Here is a 24,229-nt window from a genome sequence, read left to right on the forward strand (position 1 = left end):
AGGAAAGGACACACTGATTAAAAAAAAAAAAAAAAAAAAAAAAAAAAAAAAAAAAAAAAAAAAAAAAAGTTAAATGTGATATTTTACAGTACTTTCTGGTGTTGACTAAAATTTTGGAGAAGAATTCAGTCTAAGATGGACTCTTTGAAGACAGGATTTCAGTTGACACAGTTACACTTTGCCCACATTGGAGGTTGCAGCAAGGAACATAAAATGTGGTGAGGGTAGCTGCTGCTGAACCTCAAAAGTCAACAGTGTCCCCAGTGCCTGGGTTTAGAGCCAGGTTTTGGATGGTATTGCCTTCATTAGGAGGAAGTCATGGTGTTGACTTCAGCTAGGATAAAATGTTACTTTGCTCTGCTCATAAAGCTTTTACAAAAAGAAAAACAATTAGTATACACACTGTGTATAAACTGAGCTTGTTTTCTCAGGACAGCATTGCCCTTTATGGCAATGTTAGAGTCAGTCATGTTACAGATACTGCATAGTTATTACGTTGGTGTGCCTTCAGTGAACTTCTTTTTGTTGCATATGAAATTCAGTTATGACTGTTTTCTCCTTCATTTTTATTACAGGAATTATTAAGAAAAAGAGTGATAGGTATGAATTTCCAGATAATGTCAGCAGGCTCAGCAGCTATTTACAAAAATGTTTTCTTTTGGGATAGAATTACACTATTTTCCTGATAGCAGCTCAGTTCCAACCTTACCTCTGTTGCTACGAGGCAGCTCGGTGGATTTTACAGGGCACTGGAAGGGAAGCATTTTGTGTGTGATTTTGCTGCTCTTATGCAATCAGAATTTCCATTAGCTCTTTAGAAGTCAGTGGGGATATTTTCAGAACAAATACTGCAGGACTGAACTCCTAGTTAACACATTATATATATTGGAAATTAAATAGATAGATCAATCTACTTCAGTCTAGTAGAGGACATTCAGAAAAAAAAATCCTGAATCTGTTCTGGACAAAACATGCTGTTGTGAAAACTTTCTCATCTCCTTTACCATGTCTTTCTTCTCTTCCTCCTCCTTTTTCTCTTCCCCTTCCTCTTTCTTTTCCTTTCCCTACATGCATTTAAAGCTAAGTTACTGTGTCTAGGTTGATACACATATCACCAGATGTAAGGGCTAATGATTTTAAGGTGTCTTCATTTTGGAAAAAATAAAGGTGCAGCTCTAGGGACTGAATTGTGTAAAGGTGTTTTGCACAATGAGAAACATTTGTTCATTGCTTCTCTATCTGTTATTCACTGTTAATGTACAAGTGTTGCAGGTCCTTATGATCTAGACATGGTGACATGCTTGCAGTAAGTTTTCTTGAGTGGTTTATGGACACCTATTCATAATAAGTAGCAATAACTTCTTTCCAAGTCTGGTGTCATATAGAGAAAATTGTTACAGAAAATACAGCAGAGATTTTTTTGCCTGGTTAGCAATTCTTGGGCACAGTTCAAGCTGATGCAGAGGAATGAGCAGCCAACCTGTCACAATTAGCAGGTGCCGTCTAAATATCTCTGGAAAACTTTCCATTTTTTTTTTTTTGTGTGTGTGCACTAAGAATATCTTTTTTGAGCAATGTGTGGTTTTAGATTAAAGTATATTATACAACCAGACAAGGCAGAATTAAAGGAATGTACAAATTCAGTCAAATATATGCAGTTCAATTTCAGAGAGTGCTTTATTTCTGTAGAATTTATCCTTAGCTCAGTATTTTAGTACTGCTACCAAATAATACATAAAATACATTTTTCTTTAAGGCTAAGCTTCACATACTAGCAGGTTTCTCACTGCACAGCAGATGCCATCAGACTCTGCCATGCACTAAATTTGCAGTCCTTCTAACTGTTCCCTTTAGACTTTGCTTGCAAACTGCTTTGCCACCACACTGCAACTGCTGCTGCTGTGTTTCAAAATGGAGCTGCCCTGCTCTTCATATTCATAGCTAAAAGGTGAAATTGAATTTTACAAGAGAAATAAACCTCTCAATTTAATATTTCTGATATTTTAACAAGGATTCTCAGCAAAGCAGGATATATTTTAAAGTAGCCGTAAATTTGTTGTAATACAGATTTTTAAGTGATTTTAGATGCCCCATTTACATTGGGTTCATAGAGTTGCAGTACAGAAGATTATTTATTGTAAAATTTAGTTCCTTACAGTCTCTTGATGTTTTTCTTCTTTTCTTGTGTTGGAATGAAAACAATGGGCCATGTTGATTTTAGTTGGCTTATTTCTAATTTACAGTACTGGTTTCTTATCAACAAGCAGTGCGTAGAGCAAAGAAAGCAATCCCATTGACTTAATGATGGCTCTTGCCGGCTTCTTTTACTGGCTTCTCCTGTATCTCAGCCTGCATATAACAGGGCACAGGTCCTGTCTGGATCCTCTAAATGGATGTTATATTTCTAATACCATGGATGAGATACTCTCAACATTGCCCTAATTTTTCTCCTGCAAAATCAATGCTAAAACTCCCATTGACCCTTATAATGCCAGAAATGTTGGTTCTGCTGATCTGATTATTGTTAGCATCAATGGGAGTATCATGAATTACAAAGGAAAAAGGACAAAGTAAAATGCTATAATTATGTGGCCCATTCAGCATCATTGGCTCCAGAGAAAATTAAGATTTATTTCCATGTGTGCTTCCAGTTTCACTCTTTCTGATTAGTAGTTATAGCTTGCTGTTTAGACATAATGATTTAATTGTAGATATTACATGTTGACTGGATATTTTCCAGTTGCTGCTGGTTTGTCAGCATTATATCACTGTTGTACGTGAAAAAAGTCTAAATGCACCTTTTAGAAATTAAGGGCTGGAATTTCAGCTGGCGTACAGTGATAGAATTCCACCGAGTTTCTTTCCTAGGATTTTATGTGTTCACTGGAATAGTAACCCAAAGAGAAGGCAAAACACAGCTGAAGTGAATTTTTGTATGATGGCTTTGAAGTATCTTGCACACCTTCTGGGCTTGTTTTTAAACTTCTTTTTACCTATTTGTGAGTTTGAACTAGAAGCTACCTAAGAAGCTCCTGGTAGTAGACATTTTAAATAGAGTAACACAAAAGTTCATTCAAAGCTGTAGAAAGAGGGAATTATAATTAGATTAGTTAAACCTCATGGTAGCCCCATGTGGACACTTTAAAAACTGAAGTTAAGTGTTATTTCCTTTCTTTGATTTATGATAAGTGTTTTTATTATTATTTTAAGCTTGTGAGTTTAGTCTACTTCATTTTTGAATGCAGTGTCCACACATAATTTCTAACAAAGGTTAACTAATGCACTGTAAAAATTAGCTTATTGATGAGAAATGACACTACCAATTGTTACTTAAACATTTGAAAAGAACATTTGAGCATCACTTTTAGAGAAATACACTTCAAAATGAAATTTTGTTCCCCTTAAATGTGATGCAGTGATAATCTTTCTCGGAGCTATATTCTGAAATCACCACTGTTTATCTTTCTGTCAAGTCTCTTTCATTATACTTGGCACATACTTGGACAGGCTTAGGAAACCACTGTTGTGTTGTCCTCAATGCTGCCTCCAGCTGCTTGTTCTCCTCCATTCATGCCCACCCAACACCACTTCATTTATACCAGTGGAAGAGTTTGGAGTCCTCCTTGGTAAACTTGATCAAGGAAGGAAGGGTGCCCTTAGTGGGGAATGTTAGATTCTCTCCTTTATGGGATATTTCTGAGGTCTAGTCTGCAAAGTAGCATCAGAAACAGAGGTATGGGTCCAAGGAACAGCAAAGGTTGTGGGACCTGCTTAGTCTGGCTGTACCACTGAAGTATTATCAAACTGTAGCTCAAGGCAGATACAGGAATGCATTTGATGCTGTGACTGTAACAGATGTGATAATTTAATACTAGGTAAGATCTATCTACATAGGCCTGCTATCTGCAGGGATTACCTTATACTCCTTATGTGCTTGCTATTTCAATATAATTTTGATGCTGCCTGTTTGTTATTTTAAGTTTTTTGTTATTTTAAGGTTTTTTAGTTAGTTAAATTCTTGACTTTTGAGTAACTTTATTTTTCGTACGAAGAACATTTTAATGCAGTTATAGATTAAAGTATAGGAAGAAAATCAGCATTTTTGATCCTCTGGTAGAAACAATGATGAAAATATATTCTATGACTCTAGTGTATTTTGTGTGTTGGCAGTTTCTTACTAGACTGCCTGAAAGCAATTTCGGGCACTTCTAGTAAAACGATGTAGAAAGTGAAGCAGTTGTTTGGCTTACTTGTCCAGGAAAAACCTGTTTTCCAGTTTTTTCCTTAGCTGGCATTGCAGTAGTGCTTTGACAACTGGTCTGATAACAGCTGTTCTTTCAGTTTGGAGGTAGCTCTGCAGTTTGACTCACTGGTACAAATTAATTCTTGACACAAATAGAGTTAACCCCCAACTAATTTGCCTTACACAGTGTTGACCATGACCAGTAAGGTGAATTTACCTACTCCTTTGTTGCTTGGCTGACTGCCCAGCCGGGAGGGTGATAGCTTCTCTTCCTTAGGGCTGTTCCTTCAGGATTAGTCTGTTGTAAAGCTGGAAAATACTGCAAAAGTAGTTTTCTATTTTCCTTTTCTATTCAGTAGTCTTCCTCTCTTATGGGAATCTTCAGAGATTTGTAGCTTGCTGGTAGTCCTTTACCACTGGTTCTCACTCCCTATTGTTTGTCGCTCCCCTTTGCGACCATGTGCACTACTCTTTGACCCTCGCCCAAGCTTTTTTATTTGAATGTTAGACAGTGTTAAGATAATATGTGACAGCAGATTTGATGTTAGCAGTGTGAAGGAGGGGAGGAAAAAGTGGCATGTTAGAGTCAGCCTCTGTCAGATGGTGTCTGTTGGTTTAAGATTAGGTATATAAATTTCTAGGAAAACAAACACACTGGATTTGATACCTGGAGCCCTAGAGCCTGATTTCTACCTGAAGTAAATGTTTTTATTTGTAGTGTTAAATCTTCAGTGATATACAGCAGTCATGTATAAAACCACTGAACATGAACATATTGTAGGCCAAAGGGAGGAGGATGTGTACTGAGGAGTAGGAATGAAATACAAAAAAGGGAGGTAGAGGCAGGTCTGTTTTAGCTGAGCCTTGAGAAAGGAGAAACATAGGCCCAAAAATTGGAGATTAAAATAGTTTGCTACATTTTCCTCCCTCATGTAGTGGAATTTTCCAGTTATCTTTAGGAGAAAAATGAAGTTACTCAATTTCAATCTGTTTCAGATCTCAGCATCACTCATGTAAGTCTGGAGCTGTTCCTTCAGCTGAGCAATCAACTTCATACAGATTAACTGAGAAAGGAGTTTAGTGCTAGAATTGATATTTCAGGTTCTGTTTATAGATGTAAAATCTCCCCTGAAAGTAAGGCACATGTTTGGAGACTTACTCCTCCTTTACACTTGCTTAACTTTTTGGTATTTATCAGTCACTACCTTTTGTTAGTTGTAAGCATTATCATGTTTGGATAGTGGGGTAGTTCATTTATTTTATAACCAAGAGGCTTAGTTAATAGGCAGTGTTGCAAAGAAATGAAAGACTTTTCCCTTTTAAATAATCTCCTTTTCTTAAAAATATCTAATACAATAAAAAGTCTGAAAGCTTAATCAGTACAGCATTACTGAAACCATCTTTCAAAATCTTTTAGCATTTTTCACTGTTCCTACTACTGTTCAAGATATCTTCTCCAGTTTACAAGAAATAATTTCAAAAGCATTGAGCCTTTTAATTCTTTTTTTGGAGGGGATTAAGATTACTGTTTGATAACACATTATACTGTAGTCTAAATCTGTTGGGATGTTTGGAAGGATCTTATGTTTTGGTTGTGCAATAAATGGACTTTGTTTTCATGGTATCACAGAGTCAGGATATTTAGTTGTTTATTTATTTCTTTCTTTACTTAATGTTAAGACTTGTCAAAGCATGTTAGAAAACTGCATTTTCTGATTAATTTTTTATTGGTAGGGGTGAATGGATCACATTCCATTATTCTTTTTGGCAAAGAGTGGCTTCATGTTTTAAAGTGAAAATATTAGGAAGAATATTACAAGAGGATGCGTGCTGAAAATGTAAACCCAACTGATTACTTCTGGGTGTGTGTTTTTGATTAATTTTCATGTTGTGTGACAGTGCCCTAGGGTCTGTGAACTCTTCCTACTTTCTCCATGACAATGAAAAACTTTAGAGGCGGCATTACAGTGAAGGAGAATGGAAGAGTTGTAGAAGAGCACTCTTGAGTCTTGAGTTGTTAAAGACGTTTGTATGCCATCTTTTGTGCTCACATACACTGTAGGGCTATAGCTGACAGGAAGGTGGCTAATGCATATCTTCATGCTCCAGCATACTCCAGTCAATGGAACAGCTTTTGTCAGTGATAGACTTGCAAGTTTATGATGGGAAGCAGCCTTGCAGCCAGATGGTTTTGGGCATATGTGTTTATGAATAAGTGGCTTTAAGTCACTTTGCCTCCTTTGGAGCTGTGCTGAGCACAGCTTAGATTCAGACAGCTGTGTTTTCAGTGTCATCCTCCTTTTCTGTTCTGTGGCTTGCATCTCTGTTCTGTTTGCTTTGGTTTTTCTACTAAATGTACAGGCAAAAGGGTGGCTAATACTCCAGCCCTGGAGAATTGCAGTGAATGAGAGCATGTATTCTGCCCCTCTGCAAGCTGCTTAAGACATGCTTAAGCATGCTTAAGATACAAGTCCCCAGGAGGAAAAATGGATTATATTAGAATAGACAAGCAGGGTATGTATAGATCTTTGGCTCCTATTTTACTATTTCCTGATATGTATTTGATGCTGATATGTCTTTTCCTTTTTAAGCTGAATGCCTGTCAATGGAAGAGGAAGTGAGGCTCATCATCTGGTAATGAAAATTCAGGCAGGGTCAGAAACTATCCAAACTACCTTTGGAGTCAGCAGCTGGGGTGGCAGTATAACTTTGCAGCAGAGCTGGGAGTGGTTGGGTCTGGCAGAGTTCTCAATATAAAAGGTGTACACATTCCATAAAGATCTGTAAAAACATGAGTGGCCTGAGGAGAGTGAGGTGGGGAGCAGTAATGCACTGTGTCTTCTAATGCTAGAAGTAGGAAGCAGCAGATGAAACCAGCAGACAGGCAAGTATTTGGAACAGGTATCACACAACAGATCACTGAAGTGAGAAATGCTTTTTCATAAGGTGTTGCAAATGCTGATTTGTTCAGAAAGCAACCAGCTGAATTCACAGAAGATAACTATTAAATGCAAGGATACTAATCTGCTTAGGATTTCTGGTGCTGTGAAGTGTTGGATGATGGAAGAATAATTGTGGGAGGTACCACAATTTAGTTTTATCCTGTTTCCAGGTGTTTGCTACTGGTTATTGTTGAAAAAAAATATATGAGGATATGAATAAAAGGATATTTGATGGAACCTGGTTCAGAAGCCTTTTGCTCTTGTGCCTCTGGAAAGCACTCTCAGATTTGAAGTTGCAATGTCGATTTACTACTGAAAGCCTAGGTTGATACACACTGTCACTTAGGATGCTATTTGTGCATGTGTTTGATAACACTCCTAGTTTTATGTTGTGTTTATGCTCTTGATGCAACTTTCATGAAATAATGACAAAATTGATGATTAGGCTGTATGGTACAAGGATCGTACCAAGACATTGTGTTTCTTATTGTATATTCTTATTTCATGGTAAAGGTTAGGATTGCTTTTGTTTTTCTTGTGAGCTATGCGTGTTAGATTGGAGGATAATAAATTTTTAACTGAGTGACAAGCCACATTTAAACCTCCCAATCTATGTGTTGGGAGGGAAAAAACTGAAAAAACCAAACCCAAAAGAAAAGGCAGAAGCATTTAATCTCTGCAGTCTTTCTGAACACAAAATGTAAAAGTCAAATATAATGCCTAATGGTAGATTGGTAAACAAGATTATTGCCTGGATGAAGTCCTCAAGTGTTCCACCCATTTTATTTTCCTCTGTAATGATTCTAACAGCATCTCTCAGAAGGACCAATATATGCAGCATTTTCTAGTATTGCTTAAAATGTGGATCATATATCTGTTGTTATTTATTTACCTTGTCCCACTTCTGTTTATTCCTATTTTAGCTTTCTAATTTGCAATTCAGCTTCTTTAGCCTTGGAAGCTATTGAATGTTTCACTGTGACTTAAATGATTCTGTATTTTTAGACAAAATGGAAGCACAGTGTGCTATAGAGGCAGCCTGTATAAATTGTCTTTCTTCTGAGTTAGTCCCATGACATTGTTAAGACTCAGCCCTGCATTTAAAGAGTCAGTGTTCTCATTTAGCCTTCTTAGTCTGTGATTAAATGGGAGTTGTTGTTTGTTTCACTATAAGTTGGCTGACAAAAGCTAAATCTGTCACAGGTGCTACAATTTGTGTATCAGAAAATTTGCTTTCCAAATACTAATTATTCCCAAAGTATCTTACTTCACACAAAGCACAGATAACACAGTCAGCAAATTTGTCCTGGTTTTTCATTGTGCAGTAAATTAGTGTTTGTCTTCTACCATTGTGTAAAGTGAAGATGGTAGAAATTCAATTGCAGGAGAACCAGTTGATGTGCAACCTCTAATCTGTGTTTTTCACTTAATTCTCCCAATCAAATGCTTGAAATGTATGTTATTCAAATAATCAGTGCTGAATTTCACTTTTGTAACTGAATGAACTGTTGTCAAGGGACACTGGATAGTGGGAAACAACAGTGTTGTCTCTCCAGAAATCATTTTAAAAAGCAACTATTTCATGCTTGAAAGACATAGACTCAAGCTGGTAATATGCTTAAACTATTAATTTTGAAAGTTATTGTAATATGATGGAAGCTTATTGGGAATTATCTTTCTGATTGTTATGGGAGAAGAATGGACCTTCAGTTATTGAAACTGTGGTGGAATAAGTGAAAGCATTCAGTTTGCAACCTCCTCAGACTCTGAGTCACAGGTGGCTTGAAAACACACATGTAGGTTCCTGTGCACAAGCTTGGAGTTGGATTCCTGTCACATGTCCTCCACTGCTCCCTGTTGTGGAGAGCCTTTGTGATAACCTGTTGCAGTCCTAGTTGCCAGGATGATGTATTTTGACACTGAAGGGCCAGGATCTCCCTAGATAAGAGTTTGGAGTTCAGATGGACTGTTGCTCAGTTAAATCTCCTGTAATGAATCCAACTGTCACCCAAGTGCACAAATTTTTGACACTAGACAAAGCAGAATGACCTGTTAAAACAGCACCTGGAACTGTGTTTCAGCAGCTTGTCCTTTCATTGCTGAGAATTACCTAGGAACCTTTCCCAAGATTAGACATGCATTCTAAATAAACAAACAAACAAATAAATAAATAAGTAAATATATATAATATATATATAAAATATATATATAAAGATATATAAAGGTATTTAGCTAATATAATGACTTCCACAAAAAAGTAAGAGCATTTAATGTTGTAAATGAAATTTTTAGCAACAATTTATGCATTGTAAAGTAGCTTAAGAAACTATTTATTCCCTTAGGTGAACATATTGTATATTTCTAGATTTCTAACAAATGCAAAAATTGATGTGCTTTAACTCCTTATAACAGTGATGCACAGCTCTAGTTGTTTGGCCTATGCATTTTAATACTGATTTTTATTTTTATTTTATTTCTGTAGGACTATTTAACTATTCACAAGTACGGCAATGCAGCCAGAAATGATCTTTGGAACACATTGTCAAAGGTAAATGCTTTAATCTATTGCACTAAGGGACAAATAGGAATTTGCTATGGTGTTTTTCTTGGTGAGATCAGGATTGAATAGTGCATATTGAGATCTTCAAACCACAGAGCAAATACCAAAACTGATGCAAAGAAATTCCATTTGAGTTAACTTAGTGGCAAACTAGGCAACCATATTAAAAATATCAGTTCTGCAGCATTTCTGTTCTTTGTTATGTTAGAATATATTCCCTGCATGTGCTATGTCACTGATGTGCAGTGAAAGATACTTCTTGGAATCTATCAGTGTCTTCAGTGGCCACACTGAGACCCATAAGCTGAAAAGCACATGAAAATGCTGAGCTTTGGCATTTCCATCACATGTGTTTGTGATTTTGTATGGAGTTAAGATTTTTGTGAAGAACAAAAATATTGAAGCTTCAAAGTATGATGTAAACAGAGAACTATTTGCTGTAATATTTGGCATGCTGTAGAGACTTATATATCCAGGCTTGCCTTGAGTTCTAGAACCTAGTCTAGTGTTCCACAATCACTCATCATTTGTAAGATGAGCAAAGTGTCCCTGAATTTCTCCCCTATGGGACTAGTCTGAGCTTGTCTGAGTCTTCCCAGAAATAGACTGAGTGGAGGGCAATGTGGAGTACAGTCAGAGAGTTTTGGCACAAGTACCAGTTCAAGCCATACAAAACATGACAATCTAGTTTTAGCTATTGATGCCAAAACTAGGATTTAGCTGGAGGTAAGACATCTAGCCAAGAAGGTATATACTAGGTGTCCAAGATCCTGTTCTTGTCACTGAGTCTTCAGTTGCTGATTCACAGACTTCTAATAGCTTTTACCTTTATTTATCCTACCTGGCTTCCAGCTGCCATGTGAGAAGCACGTCTGTTGTAGATAAAATGGTTCTGAAAGAATGCATTAAATATTTTAGGACATGTCATTTGACACTAGTGAACAGGAAAAACTGGAGTCCCAGAAATCTAGTCAATGTAGTCAGCAGAGCTTAGAGAGTAATACAGTTGGCTAGCCACTACATGATTATTTTATAATAAGCCTGAGCCACTGACTGTTGACTAGAGACTTGAGATAATTGTTGAAATATAGGCAACTAGTGCCAGATTAGGTGCAGTAGGATGTTTAAGACATTCAGGTGTGTCTAACCAATTTAGCATAAGATATATGAAGAAATCTCTGCTCTTCTGGAGTGGCAGGTAAAGGTCAACTGCCATTATTCACCTACATGGGGGCAACTGGACCAAGTCCTATGTCTGTACTGACTGCTAATGAGAGTTGAGACAAGTAACGTACAGTCAGGCTTTTAAATCTGTGTCTTAATCTGTAGCTGAATGTCACCACAAGAAATCTTTCTTTCCTTCCTCTGTTAAAGCCTCTGGGACAGTTCTGGGTGATGGGAGGTCAGAGGAATGAATGTTGTCTTGAAAGAACAGCAGAATCTGCAGCTAATGAAGTGGAACAAAAATGAGACTGTATTTTGGTCCATAACCACTATAAGCTATACTGTATGCTCATATCTACTGTTGCAGCTAATAATTGTTTGCCTCAGTTGTAAATGCATTTCTTGCCAGCCTCTTTATTCCTAAGGCAGTGCAACTGCAGCTTGAGTTCTGAGGACATCTTCTGCTTGTATTCATGAGGGGCTGCTCAGTCTGTGATCTTGGACTGTTCGACAGCTAGGAGCATGTCCGTCGCTGAAGAGCAAATGATGCCTCTTTCTCCTCATATTCAGTCTCATCTCCCACGATGCTATAGTATCTCTTTGTGTTTCAGATAAAATTCTACTTGTAAAACAGCATTTTTATTGACATATGGAATCAAATATGAACACATTATTCCTCCATGTGTTCTAACAGGTGCAGTTTATGAAGCAGCAGGGGATATCTTGGTATACATAGCCTCACTTTGGACATAAGGGACAGTATTTTCAAATAACTAGTCTTTTTGATTTTCAGAACAGAGAAGCCCTGTATTTTTAGAAATTAAGGCCCTTCAAATATGCCTTATTGTGGGTGCCTAGATCATCTAACATTGTGTCTTTTTTAACCATAGCTGGTTAAGAATAGCTACCCAGTATTTCTGTGGCTCTTGTTAAAATCCTGTAAAGCAGGTTATTTCTTCTGTTTCAGCAGAAGTACTTGAATGATGTGGAAGACATGACTTTCTGACTGTCACTCTCCTCTCTGTTAAGATTACTCAACATTTATTTTTAAGATACACAGAGCCTTAAGTTCAATTATGTAGTGTGTGTGTGTTGGGTGTAACTCTGTGTGTGTGTGTGTATCTGCATACATGTGTGATGGTTAGTTTACCCTCCAAAACAGTTTTGATCCTGGGGACAAAAACAAAAAGGTTTTACATATTGATACTGCTTCAGTGTATTGAAACTTTTCTCTTTTTTCCCAAGGCTTTAAAAAGGGTTGGAAAATCTGTAAATATCCAAGAGGTAATGGATCAGTGGACACTACAGATGGGTTATCCTGTTATCACTATCTTGGGAAATGAAACTACAGACAACATCATAGTCATCTCCCAAGAGCGTTTTGTTTATGATAGTGATACTAAACCCAAGGATCCTGCCCGTGGGGACAACAGGTACTTGTATTTCTCAATTACTATCTTTCAAGGTGCTGTAGTTTTTTCAGTAAGTACTTTATATGTGTATTTTTATGCAAATTTTTTTTTAGAAATCTGAGCTTTGCTTGGGATCAACAGCATGTGGTGATACTTTAATTTCAACTGTAGTAAAGTTGAGGCTAATGAAAAGAATTGGAAAAAAAATGCCCAATTGCATCCTGACAATTCTCTGTGTCAGTGTCTTGCATCATTCATCTATTTCCTCCCCTTTTCTTTTGATTTTGTCACATTCCATGAAGCCATTTGGAATGTGATTGGAACGTCTGATAGTTCTTAAGAAGTTCTTTGGAGTGGACCTCTCAACACTCATACACTGAGAAGGCAGACATAAATATATGTCAGCTACAGACCTTGCTTGACTTGGGAAGGAGTCAGGAGCTGAACTGGATCTCTGTAGAAGGCAGGGGTTTCTAGCTCTTTCATTTTTGGAGGCAGCTGAACTGGTCCTATAGGAACTGTTACACTGGCTGAAATCAGCATCTCTGTCTCTACCCCTTTTCCACTTATTAGATTGTTTTGTTCCTGCTCCCAGCTGACTCTATATGCTTCTTTCATCCCAAAAACAAGCTAACATTCCTATCTGATCCTGGGAAATCCTCATTGTTTCAAGCAGTTTTGGCATCATATTTTAAGGCCAAGAATAGCTGTTGCTAGTTGATGCTAGAGAATTTCAAGATGGCCTTTGAAGTTTCTATGTTGACCTGTTCATGCTCAGTGTGAAAGCATGAATATTCACTGGAATATTCTGTGTTTGTCCAGTAGATTTAAATGGTTTAAAAGTAAAATTTAATACAAAATTTTGATTGACATATCTGGAGCTTGTAGAATTTTCCTGTTGAGGAAGGCCTAAAATAATAGTAACATTTACTGGAAAGTGTTTAGAAGTTCATTATCTTTTTTTAGAACATGAATACTAGGAACTCAAACATGACACAGAATAAATAGTTGTTTTTCTGGCTGTATTGGAGCAACCTAACAGGGTATTAAGCATCTGTCTAAATTCTGGGCTGAAATTAGTTCCTTTGTGAAAAAGAGATTAAACAACTGAATGTGGACTATTGGGAGTGTTCATGACTCACAGCTCAGTGCAGCAGGGGAGAAATTCTCCCTTCCTCTCTTGAAAATTTCTTTTGTGCAATTTTATATATGTGTAATGTAATGTGAGTGGATTTTACTACTCAGAACAGCAATTATTTTTTTTAATTTACTAAAACAGATATGTTAAGCTTTCTAAGTATTGTAGAGACTTTAAAAAATAGATTTTCAAGGTATTCAATATTGATTGAAGTAACTGTTACTGTAATGTGTGAGTAAAGACTACTGGGTGTGTAAAAGATACCAGGGTGATATGGTGAATTGACCTGGCTGGATGCCAGGTGCCCAACAAAGCTGCTCTATAACTGCCTGCCCCAGCTGAGCTGGGGAGAGCAAATATGATGAAAGACTCATGAATTAAGGACAGGGAGAAATCACTCAGCAGGTACCATCATAGGAAAAACAGACTCAAGTTGGAGGGTGTGGGCACGGGGAAATTATTACCAATCAAATCAGAGAAAGGTACTGCATAAATAAACAAAAATCTTAAAACACTTTCCCTGTACCTCTCCCTCTTTCCAGGCTTAACTTCACTCCTGATTTTCTCTACCTCGTTGCCCCCAGCAGTGCAGGGGAGCAAAAATGGAGCTGTGGTCAGTTCATCACATGTCTCTGCCACTCCTTCCTCCTCAGGTGGAGGGCTTTTGCTACAGCGTGGGGTCCCCCCAAAGGAGACAGTCCTCCACAAACTGCTCCATGAGTCTTTCCCACTGGATGCAGTTCTTCACAAACTACTCCAGTGTGGGTCCCTCCCTCAGGGTGCAGTCCTTCAGGAACAGGTAGCTCCAGTGTGGGGTCATCCACAGGCTACAGTTGGATCTCTGTTCCTCCCTGGATCTCCATGGACTGGAGGGTCACATCCTGCACCATGGGCTGCAGGGAGATCTCTGCTCCAGTGCCTGGAGCACCTCCTGCCCCTCCTTCTGCACTGACCTTGGTGTCTGGAGGGCTGTTTCTCTTGCATATTCTCCTTTCTCCAACTGCTCTTTTCCAGCAGTTTTTTCCCCATGTTAGCTCAGAAGTGCTACCACAGTGACTGATGGGGCTTGGCCTTGGCCAGCAGTGGGTCTCTCCTGGGGCTGGCATTGGCTTTGCTGAACATGGGGGAAGCTTCTGTAAGCTTCTCACAGAAGCCACCCCTGTAACACACCAAAACCTTGCCATGCAAACCCAGTACAGATGAGAATTAGACTTAATTTTATTTTCATACATGACATTAATTTGTAATTCAAACTGTGTGTTGTCATATGTGGAATGGCCAGGGCAATACCACCAGTGCAAATTCTGCTGGGTTTCTTAGGAGATTTTGTTCACAGATTTAATTACTATTCTTGTTTCTAGACATTGGAAATAAGATTAATGCTAGAGAGAGCACAGGGAAAGATATCCACGTGAGCCCTGCCAGGAATTTAATATCCTAACAGGCAGTACAATACATATATGTATCTCCTTTGGCAGGTCTCTTCCCCCTTTGGATTGTTTTTTTCTATGTTTCCATTTCCTTTTCAGCACAAACAGAAAAGAAACCCCTTGCTCAAGGAAAGCTTTACAGATGGTTTGTTTACTCCAGCTGGTTAGCAGACAGAGCTAATTTGCCACTTCCCAGTTGAAGTTATTTGAAAGTCATGTTACATAAGTATAAATACCAAAAGAACAGAAACTATATATATTTAGCAAAAGGGAAAACCTATGCCATTCACCTTTCAAAAATCGTCCATCAACTTTCACTAAAGTCCAATGGCTTAGTTATAAATTGGTGTCTGAGTCTTATAACACTTGACCATGCAATTCGTTCCTGCACTGCCCACAGGCACATATGGCCATGTGTCAATAATGTCCTTTCATACCATCAAATTAACTAAAAAACAAGGTTGAGATACTGAGAATAAAGTTAATCTTTTAGTCGGTAGTGACCTAGATATTTTTTAGTTGTTTGGCTTTTTTATTTCTTTTTTTTCCCACTGCTGAAGTGACTATTGCTTCAGCTATTGTGAAAGCAGTAGACAGGGGAAATCACATTAGTGTGTGGTCATTTGATAATTTGAGATGCATTACTCTGCCTTAGTTTTTAATATTGAAAGGGCTGAACTTTGTATGACAGGACACAGTTTTTCTACAGATTCACCAAGGGGAGTGGTAGCACTGTTGCGCAGTGCAGTTCTGGCTTGTTCTGTGGGTGGCTTTGGTCAGAAAGTTGGCAAGGGTTTACTGATGTCTGATGATTATATATATATATATACACACACACATATATATATATGTAAATATATATATATAAAAAATCAGCATGCAAGCTTTGTGGGTGTTACAGATCAGTGGCCTAATTCACAGTCTAATAAAGCTGGTGCTTACCTCCCCTGCATGACCTGTGAATTTAGGCGTTGGACTCATGTTTCCCCGGGGAGCCATAATAGGCACTGTAAATAACAGAGAGCAAATGGTATTTATGCCACATCTGACTGAGGCCGTGCTCTTGCAGGGCAGGCAACATTGGCTTCCTTAGGGTAGTTTATCTATGGATTAATCGTGATGATAATTCTAAACACCACAAGAAGTAGATCTGTGCAAAACACAGAAAAATGTTCAGTTCCAGGCATTTTCAGGAGTTTATCATCTAAACAGACAACACAGTACACACTGGAGGGCTCCAGGGAAGGCTCTTAAAGCATTCATCTACCCTGTAGTCTTTTGTTATCCAGAGGTGGGGCTGTAGTTTGGTATGGCACAGCAATAAATGTCAATTCTACTGCTTTCAAAATGATGAGGAGTTTAAATTTTTGGTTCAGATGCTCTCTAGGCAAATTTAACTTTGCCTTGTGTAGAAAGAGTCACTTCAGAGTAGGTCTTTCAAATGTATCTACTGCATAAGAAATGTAAATGAAGAGGCAACTGAATGTTTTGGAACCATTCTGGTTTTATAAAATGTCTGTGCTTTGCTTTATGCTGTGTATTTATGCAGCAATTAACTGTTAAAAATAAAATGTGAAGCTGCATATTTAATTTTTGACTCTGAAATCACATAGAGTAAGACAGAAGCAGCAAGCAGATTTTTCTAAGTGATAAACAGTAAAAGTGAAAATTGTTGATACCTTTGGCAGTGGTTGATGCCTAGTCCATTACTATAAGTGTTTTGAATTCTTCTGCCGGAGAGAGTGATTACACGTTTTCCAATCTCCTGTATATTTGTGCTCCTTGTCACAATACCTGAAGAAAAATGTTTCAAGAGCCGTACATATACAAATTGTGATTTATTTCTGTGCATACAATTGACTGTATGGCTTGCTAAGCTCCAACATTTGGACTGAAATTATAGAAGGGACACAATTTCATTTCTTTGTAAACTGAACATAGATTTTACTTGACACTTGCACCTTCACATGATCCATAGTTCTTATTTTATGAGAAAATAAAACTAACAGTGACAGACACTGTTTCTAGAAACATCATTCCTTAGAAGGGCTGAAATCACCAACTTTGATTTGAGTGCCAAAGCCTGTGGTTGGTATAATGTTTCAGTAGCAATTTCAGCTTATGCAAGCAAAACTTTAAAACTCCTATTATAACTGCATAATTCATATTCTATCCCTGTATAACAACCCTTTAGTTAAGTGTTGTTTGGTCCTGGACTCCATGTGAGAATAGATTATACCCTTAGTTTATTAGGCTCCCGGGGAGAAGGTGATATTCCATCGGACAGGGTTCAGTGGGTTTCCCTGCTTACAGAAAATGATGATTTTAAGGCAATAGTCTCATCCATCATTACAAAACAGCACACAGATATGACAAAAATCTTATGAAAAATAATCTGTGGTCTAGACAATAAGCTAACCAGTTTTGATGAAATCCATAAACCTTTTATATACTTTATTGAAGAGCAGACCAAAGCTTTCTGGTTGTGGGTGTGTTTTGCCCTCTAAAAATATGCAGATCTTGTCTCTGTAAAAGTGGAGAAGTAACCTTTCCAATGTTATCAAAATAATTAAGTTAATATTGCTGGAATAATATTCATTTATATGGTGTTCTTATCATGCATGCAGTTTCCATAGCTAATCTTTGCTTGTTCATGATAATATCCTGAAGGGGAATGTCTTGCTAGTCACTGAACACAGCTAGGTGTGAGGAAAGGGAAAAACAGGAAGATAAACAGATCAGGATATGGGCAGGATATGCATACATGAGGTAGTGTGGTAATCCTGGGTGCCTTTCTCTGTGTAGCTGAACTGGGGAAAATTCAGTTGAACAGTGCAAGCCATGGGTATGACCAGCAAAACCAGAGCTGTAAAGACCCATGGGTCTAACACCCTGTAGTAATTGCCACAGCTGAAAGGCTTTAGAGTGGGCTGCAGAGCTGCTCAGCAGACACTCCAAGATGAATGATTAACTGCAGAATTTATTTCCTTTCAAGTCTCTTCTAAATTTCCTAGACAAAGCTCCTTTATTCAGGCTTTGCAGAAAAAGGGCTGTGCTTGTCCCTTTACCGATAATGATTTGCATAGTAAAAGCATAGCTGTGTTGGAATATTGCCATGTGTCTTCTTACGTAGTTGTATAGCATTATATACATACTTGAGCAGTGATGGGGAACTTACTCTGTCCACTTACCAGCTAAGGAGCTGGTTAAACACAAACCAAAATGTTATGAGAGCAAGGGAGCACAATGCTGATTAGTATCTTTGCTATGTTCTTAGAGCAATTGCAGATTAATGTAGCATATGTAGTATTAATTATGTAATAAAAAGGACCATAATATGGACAAATATTGTTCCATAAACTGAGAAAAGAGGGCTAACAAAATATAAATAGAAAGCAAAGTGCTCATTTACCTCCCTGTCTCTGAGAAATATCCTCTCATCTTCCATTTTCTCAGGTCCTTTGAGTGTTTTCTTGTTATGCCTTTCATCTTTACTACACCTGAAACATTGTGCCTGTATCAGTGTTTCTATGAGAAACAACTATTGTGTTGTTACTTAGGGAGTGGGTGTGGTACCCCTAGTTCATCTGGAGTGACCTAAATGTCTCTTTATCTGCTGTAATAATGATAAAGGGAACAGGCTCCAGGAAAGAAAGGTACCAGTGTATTAGGCACAGAGGAAATGGAATTAACAGGAACGAGATGAAAAAATCAAGAGTCCTTAGTGGGTCACAAAACTGTGTGTGAACACTGCCAGATATTGATTTAACCATTTTTTTTAAGCTGGTCAAGCAGGGACTTGAAAATACTTGTTCTTCCAGAAGAGTGGGAAAGCGTGGGGTGTTCCCTCTCTTGAAATGCACACTGGAGTAGAGGCCAGCTCTGTGACACCAATAGATCTTGTCCTTTGATGTGCATAAGGACAGTCCTTAACCCCAGCAGCCTGAGAGAGGACAGTGCTGTGCTGAGTGCTGCTTCTCTATAGGAACAGGCACAGGGGCTGCTTTTGTGAGTGACCTGGAGCAAGCCTGCCTGCCTTGGGCGCATGATGGAACAGTGCCTTTGCTGTGTTTACTAGCCCAGCCCTTGTGCTGTGTGCTCCCTGTTGCAATAGCGTTTTTTCTTTTCCGTAAAAGCCACTAGAACATCCTGGGGTTTTGTCCTGCTTTTTCATTTTTAGAGGGTTTTCTGATTGTTGCATTTAAAAAAAAAAAGAGAATAGAAAATATTCTTAAAATCTCTTCCAGTACAGATCTGTGGTAGAGTCTCAGGCAAGATTATGCTGCTATCAAAGACAGCAGAAATGCCAATTATAATTTAACACTTCATTTCCAAAACCATTTCACAGCTTATTTTTGCAAGAAGCTCTTCTCACTGGGAAACTTCCAGGACACTCTGGTGTGCAGTATACAGACAACTTTGTGTTAGAATTTGCAGAATGCTGAAGACAAAATTAGTGTATTGTGTCATTGCTTCCTGTGTGGTGGCAGCACTTGTATCCTTATAGAAGTTAGGCTGACAGAGAAAAGCTGCTGTTGTATTTTATTGTCACTGCAGAATGTGCCACTTTCCTCATCTTATTTGCTAACATTAACTCTCAGGAATTGCTAGATACCCAATCTAGTTAATTGACTCACATTAATTAAATCAATTTCATGCTGAGGAAAGGAGCATGTACTTGAGGGCAGTGCTGTGTTTTAGTAGAGTGAAGTCTTCGGGAGATGAAGAGGAGAATAAGGACAGCAGTGCTTGTAGGGTGCTGCTTAACATGCAGGGGGTAGGAGAGGTAACGTGGCATGGCACGGTGCAAGTGTGAGCCAGAGTTGGAGCATTAAAGTTGTGTAGCAGGAATAGGCAAATATGGAGTACTAGGGAAATGGGAAAAGGGTTTAAAGTGAGGGCTTTAGTGAGGGAAAGACCAGATTGGGGAAGGCCCAGACAGCATTTGGCAGACACAAGCTTTGTAGGAGGGATGAGGGTAGATAAATGGCGTATTTTGTTGGCTTTGGAAAAATCTGAGATGTGAGTTCCCCATTGTAGATCAGAGGATAAAACTTCTAGCATGCTCCATTTTTTGTGTCTTCTTCCTCCTGCTTTTTAAAGTTACTGATAATGGCTTTCTTTTGTTATTGCTTTTGCTTTACATGAGCCTTTACACTCAGTAGCAGAATCTTGGGTTTTATGGAGGAGATACTTTAATAGGGGACTCTTAGGAATTTTACTGAGGAAAGAGAAACCATCATAGGAATTATATTATAATCTTGCTTAAATTCACAGTATTCAAAGGAAAAATCAGAACCGAGCACTGGAATATGTTGAAAAATATTTGGTACTAAATCTCTGAGAACATAGTGGAGGACTGTAAACATAGCTGAAGTGCTATCTCTTACTCCTGTGGATCCTTCTCAGTCCATAACACATCCTTGTGCTCCGCTCAGAGAAATGTCAGATCTGTGCTCTAGTCAGGGGGTTATGCTTATGGGTAAAGGATGACGCAGACACAGGGTTTGCATGATCAGCACCTTGTGTGCAATTCTGCAAGGGTGTTTTGCATTGGTTGAAGGCAGAACAGAGGATGTTGGAGAGATTAAGAGCCTTTATTGCAGGGTAAAGAGGCAGCTGTTGGGACAGACACTTAGCACTGCTAAAGCTTCTTTGTGTCCATCTTTGATTCAGCCCCCAAAGTTGCTTGTCAGTTGTGAAAATGAAGCCTTTTGTGTTTTAGTGTAAAAGGTACTGTTAGGCAGGGAGGAGACAGCGTGTACTAACAAAGAATTTGTAGTATCGGTTCTTTGCTCACATCATTTTTCCAAATTTGGTAAGGTACGTTGCCAGCACTGGCACTGAAATGAGTCAGTTTTAGATGGCTACACGATATTCATAACCGCCTCATTTATAATTTATTTTTGGATGAAATATTTAGCTAATATTACACAAAATTTTATAGAAGGTTTAGTAATCAGATAATTATATTAGTCATGCTATGTTATTATCAGACAATACCTTTTTCCCCTCAAATTTGGTAACTTAATTCAAACTTACTCATTTAAATTACCTTGTGTCTACCCCTAAAAAAAAAGTTTAGACAGGATGGCCGAAGGCATACAGCTGTTTTCTAACAGAATATGCAGGCTGTCATCTTAAGGCAGACCCACAGTGCAGAGCCACACAGGCACTCTTTCATGCTAGGGCTGCTGCTACAGCAATGAATCTTTTTTTATGCCTGGAACTTTGTGTTGTTGTTACATTGGTAAGGGCATTATATTTTGCATAAGACTGCTGAAAAATGTAAATTTTTTTCCCTTTTCCTGCTCTAGGATTTGCTTATTGGCAAATGTTATTCCAAAAACTCTTGCAAAATCCAGAAGGAATTAGCACTATGGCAGGGTAAAGGAAAACCTCAAAATCTGCATCTTTAATACATTGCTGTTAAACATGTTAATCACTGTTATGACTACAGATCAATTATAGTGTCAATTATTGTTTTAAAATACATGCTTTTAAAATTCATTCCTCTGAAATAGATTCCAGCAATCCTGTACTGACATTGAACATATTTTCTCTCTATGTATTTGTATTTAGGCCCATATACAGAAAAAAACCCAAACAATCCATGATCTGTCATATTAGTAGGTGCTCTTAGGAGCAGCTGTAAACCTTTCATTTAGAGTATGCTAATATTTTCTAATATGCTAATATACTTTTTAATATGTTTCTAAATGAAAGCATATATAATCAACAAATATATAAAATTAGCAGCTGTATTGTGGTGGACCCGCAAATAAAGAAGCTTAAAATCAGAGGTAAGTAATCCTGGATGTGCTAGCCTCTTTTGAGACTAGAATATAATCTTTCTAGTCACTCTCATGCAATTTTAAATATTTCTCCAAACTATAAAGATTATTCATAGCTTCCTTCATGTGTGCAGCTAAGTGTAATTTGTGTTCAAAATTATAATAGGTTCACAATTCCAAATACCTTCCAAATCCCTGAGTTTTGGTTCCCTCTGAAATATATATTAGTTATATTCAAGTGCCCATCCAATTAAAGCCTCAGACCAAGTAGGTAAATCTTAGTAGTTAAGAGGCAAGACTGCTCTACAAATTGATTACTGTTCATCCATGAGACATCTTCTAAGTTCACTTATATTAAAAACTTAAAATACTCTTCAAAATCTGGCGCCTCAGTTGTGAAGCCCATCCAGAGCTACCAGGTGGTGAAGCCATTATCTGCCTGGCAGCACCTGTCACAAACTGACCTTGTTGGGTTGTTCTGGCTGGTAGGCTGGTCTGACTGAAAAACCTAATCACCCCCATAGTTGGGGCATTAGGGAGAAAGAAGAGAAGAACTGATACAAAAAGCTCAGGTAGGTTTTGACAGTGTTTGGCTTAGATGGTAACAAGAAGACAATTTCTGAGTGCCTCACTTGGAATTTTGTTACCTGCTTACACAATAATGTGTGTGTATTATATTGCACCCTACATTGACTATAGCTGGACTCTTGACTGAAAAAATTACTGTCTGTATTACAACCAGATAGCTCCTTAAGGACAATGCTGGAGCACTGCTTTAATTCAGAGTCCATCAAAATCCAGCAAAATTGTGTAAAGGAGCACGAAACTCCTGCCCAGTATAGTGTAGAATAATCTTAGAATAAGCATTTCCACAGCCTTTTTCTTCCAGTCTTTTTCTGGTTGCTCATGTAGTACGTGTTACTAATTTTTATATATATATATATATATATATATATATACATATATTTTTTTTTTTTCCTTAGCTGACCTTTTTATTGTTGACCAGTCTGTTAGTCTTGGATGAGGGCAGCACCCCTGTAACGCCAGAATCCCGATATCAGCACCATTTCTTTTCCTCATTTTGCTTAAACCCAGCAAACTGTGGATCCTGCAATGAATGTGGTGTGTGTCACACTTACTGTGCCCTGCTGTTTCATTTCTGCACTGCACAAAGTGTTGCTGTCAGAAATTGTCTATCTACAGGATTTGTGAAAGTCCTGTCCATTTCAGACACAGGAGGCCTTCTCCTGTGTACTAAAGTACTGTCCTTTCTGGTTTTAAGTTAGCTGACTGCAAGTTGTTCCTTGATGAAAAAGTCTGGTGTTGTCTGCTTTTTTATCCCCTTGTAGGGGAATTCAGCTGAGTCAGTTGCCTTTACCAGTGTTTCTCATGTGTTTCTCACTGTTCTTTGTATTAAAGTCCTTGTTCTTAATTTGAACTCAGGAATTAAGGTCACACTGGACATACGTGGATGACCAGAGAATACCTCAAGCTGTGTTCAGGGGAACCTCAGTTATTTCAAATTGCTCTTTTTTATCCATTTTTCATTTCTATTTGTCTTTGCTACAAAGTTAGTGAAATCTTCCCTTCCTATCTGCCATCTTCCATGCTCACAGGGTACAAGGAATCCCTTGACACCCTGCCTCAGTGTAGGAAGTGTAATAATTGTGAAAGAGGGAATAACATCTTCTTCTGTTGTGTTATGCCTCTGGGCACAGCCTACAATCACTTTACTGGCATATATTAAATCTAATGAAATCTCTGTTTTCTTCAGTCTTTTGAGAATGATACTCACAACATGAATATATTGTCAGCTCCTTATCCATTAAACAGAACTAACACTCTTGTAGAACTGCACTTAATAAAAAAGTGTGATTTCCTGTGATACTCACATGAGCTTCCCCTGGAACCTGCATTACTCCTTACTGAATGAGATACTATACTATATAATAACCTGGGAAAATCTCTATGATACTTTCAAATTATCTTTCCCAACACAATCTTTCAAGAAAGTGTGGCTTACAAAATTGTGTCCTACTGAGTTCTGCTTCTTGTATAATCTTTTTCTGTAGTAGGAAGCTCTGAAGCTGTTCTGCTGTTCAGCACTCATTTCACTCACTGACCACCTTACATGTGCTTGTGCTCTCAACCTAGGATAAAACACTTTCAGGTAGCACTGCAACAAGACTCATGATTTTATAGATTAGCTGAATACACTTTAAGGTTTTCTGTTAACAATTTATCTTTGAACTTTCACTTTCTTAACAGTGAAAACAAAGGCTTTCTTTTGGCTTGGGTTGTGGTTTGACCTCAGCCAGCATCTAAGCCCTATGCAGCCACTCACTCACTCTCTGCGTTGGGATGGGGAGAGAATTGGAAAAGTGAGAAAACTCATCGCTTGAGACAAAATCAGCTTAAAAGGGAAAGCAAAAGCTGTCTGGACAAGCAGAGCAAAGCAAGGATTTTAGTCACTGCTTTCCATGGGCAGAGAGGTTTTCAACAATTCCCAGGAAAGCCAGGCTGCATTATGCTTGACAGTTACTTGG

At 38.1% G+C, this 24,229-nt stretch overlaps 1 protein-coding gene across 1 annotated transcript in view; it reads left to right on the forward strand.

Moving 5' to 3' along the window:
- The window catches only part of TRHDE (thyrotropin releasing hormone degrading enzyme), a 209,677-nt gene that overhangs the window by 121,242 nt on the left and 64,206 nt on the right, over nucleotides 1-24,229 (forward strand). Inside the window, exons 8-9 of the mRNA XM_038153062.1 lie at nucleotides 9,668-9,733; nucleotides 12,155-12,342. Coding sequence (XP_038008990.1) covers nucleotides 9,668-9,733; nucleotides 12,155-12,342 — 254 coding nt within the window. The remainder of the gene's footprint in view (nucleotides 1-9,667; nucleotides 9,734-12,154; nucleotides 12,343-24,229) is intronic.

The sequence above is a fragment of the Motacilla alba genome, chromosome 1A (genome assembly GCF_015832195.1).
Source record: "Motacilla alba alba isolate MOTALB_02 chromosome 1A, Motacilla_alba_V1.0_pri, whole genome shotgun sequence".
Taxonomy (NCBI): Eukaryota; Metazoa; Chordata; class Aves; order Passeriformes; family Motacillidae; genus Motacilla; species Motacilla alba.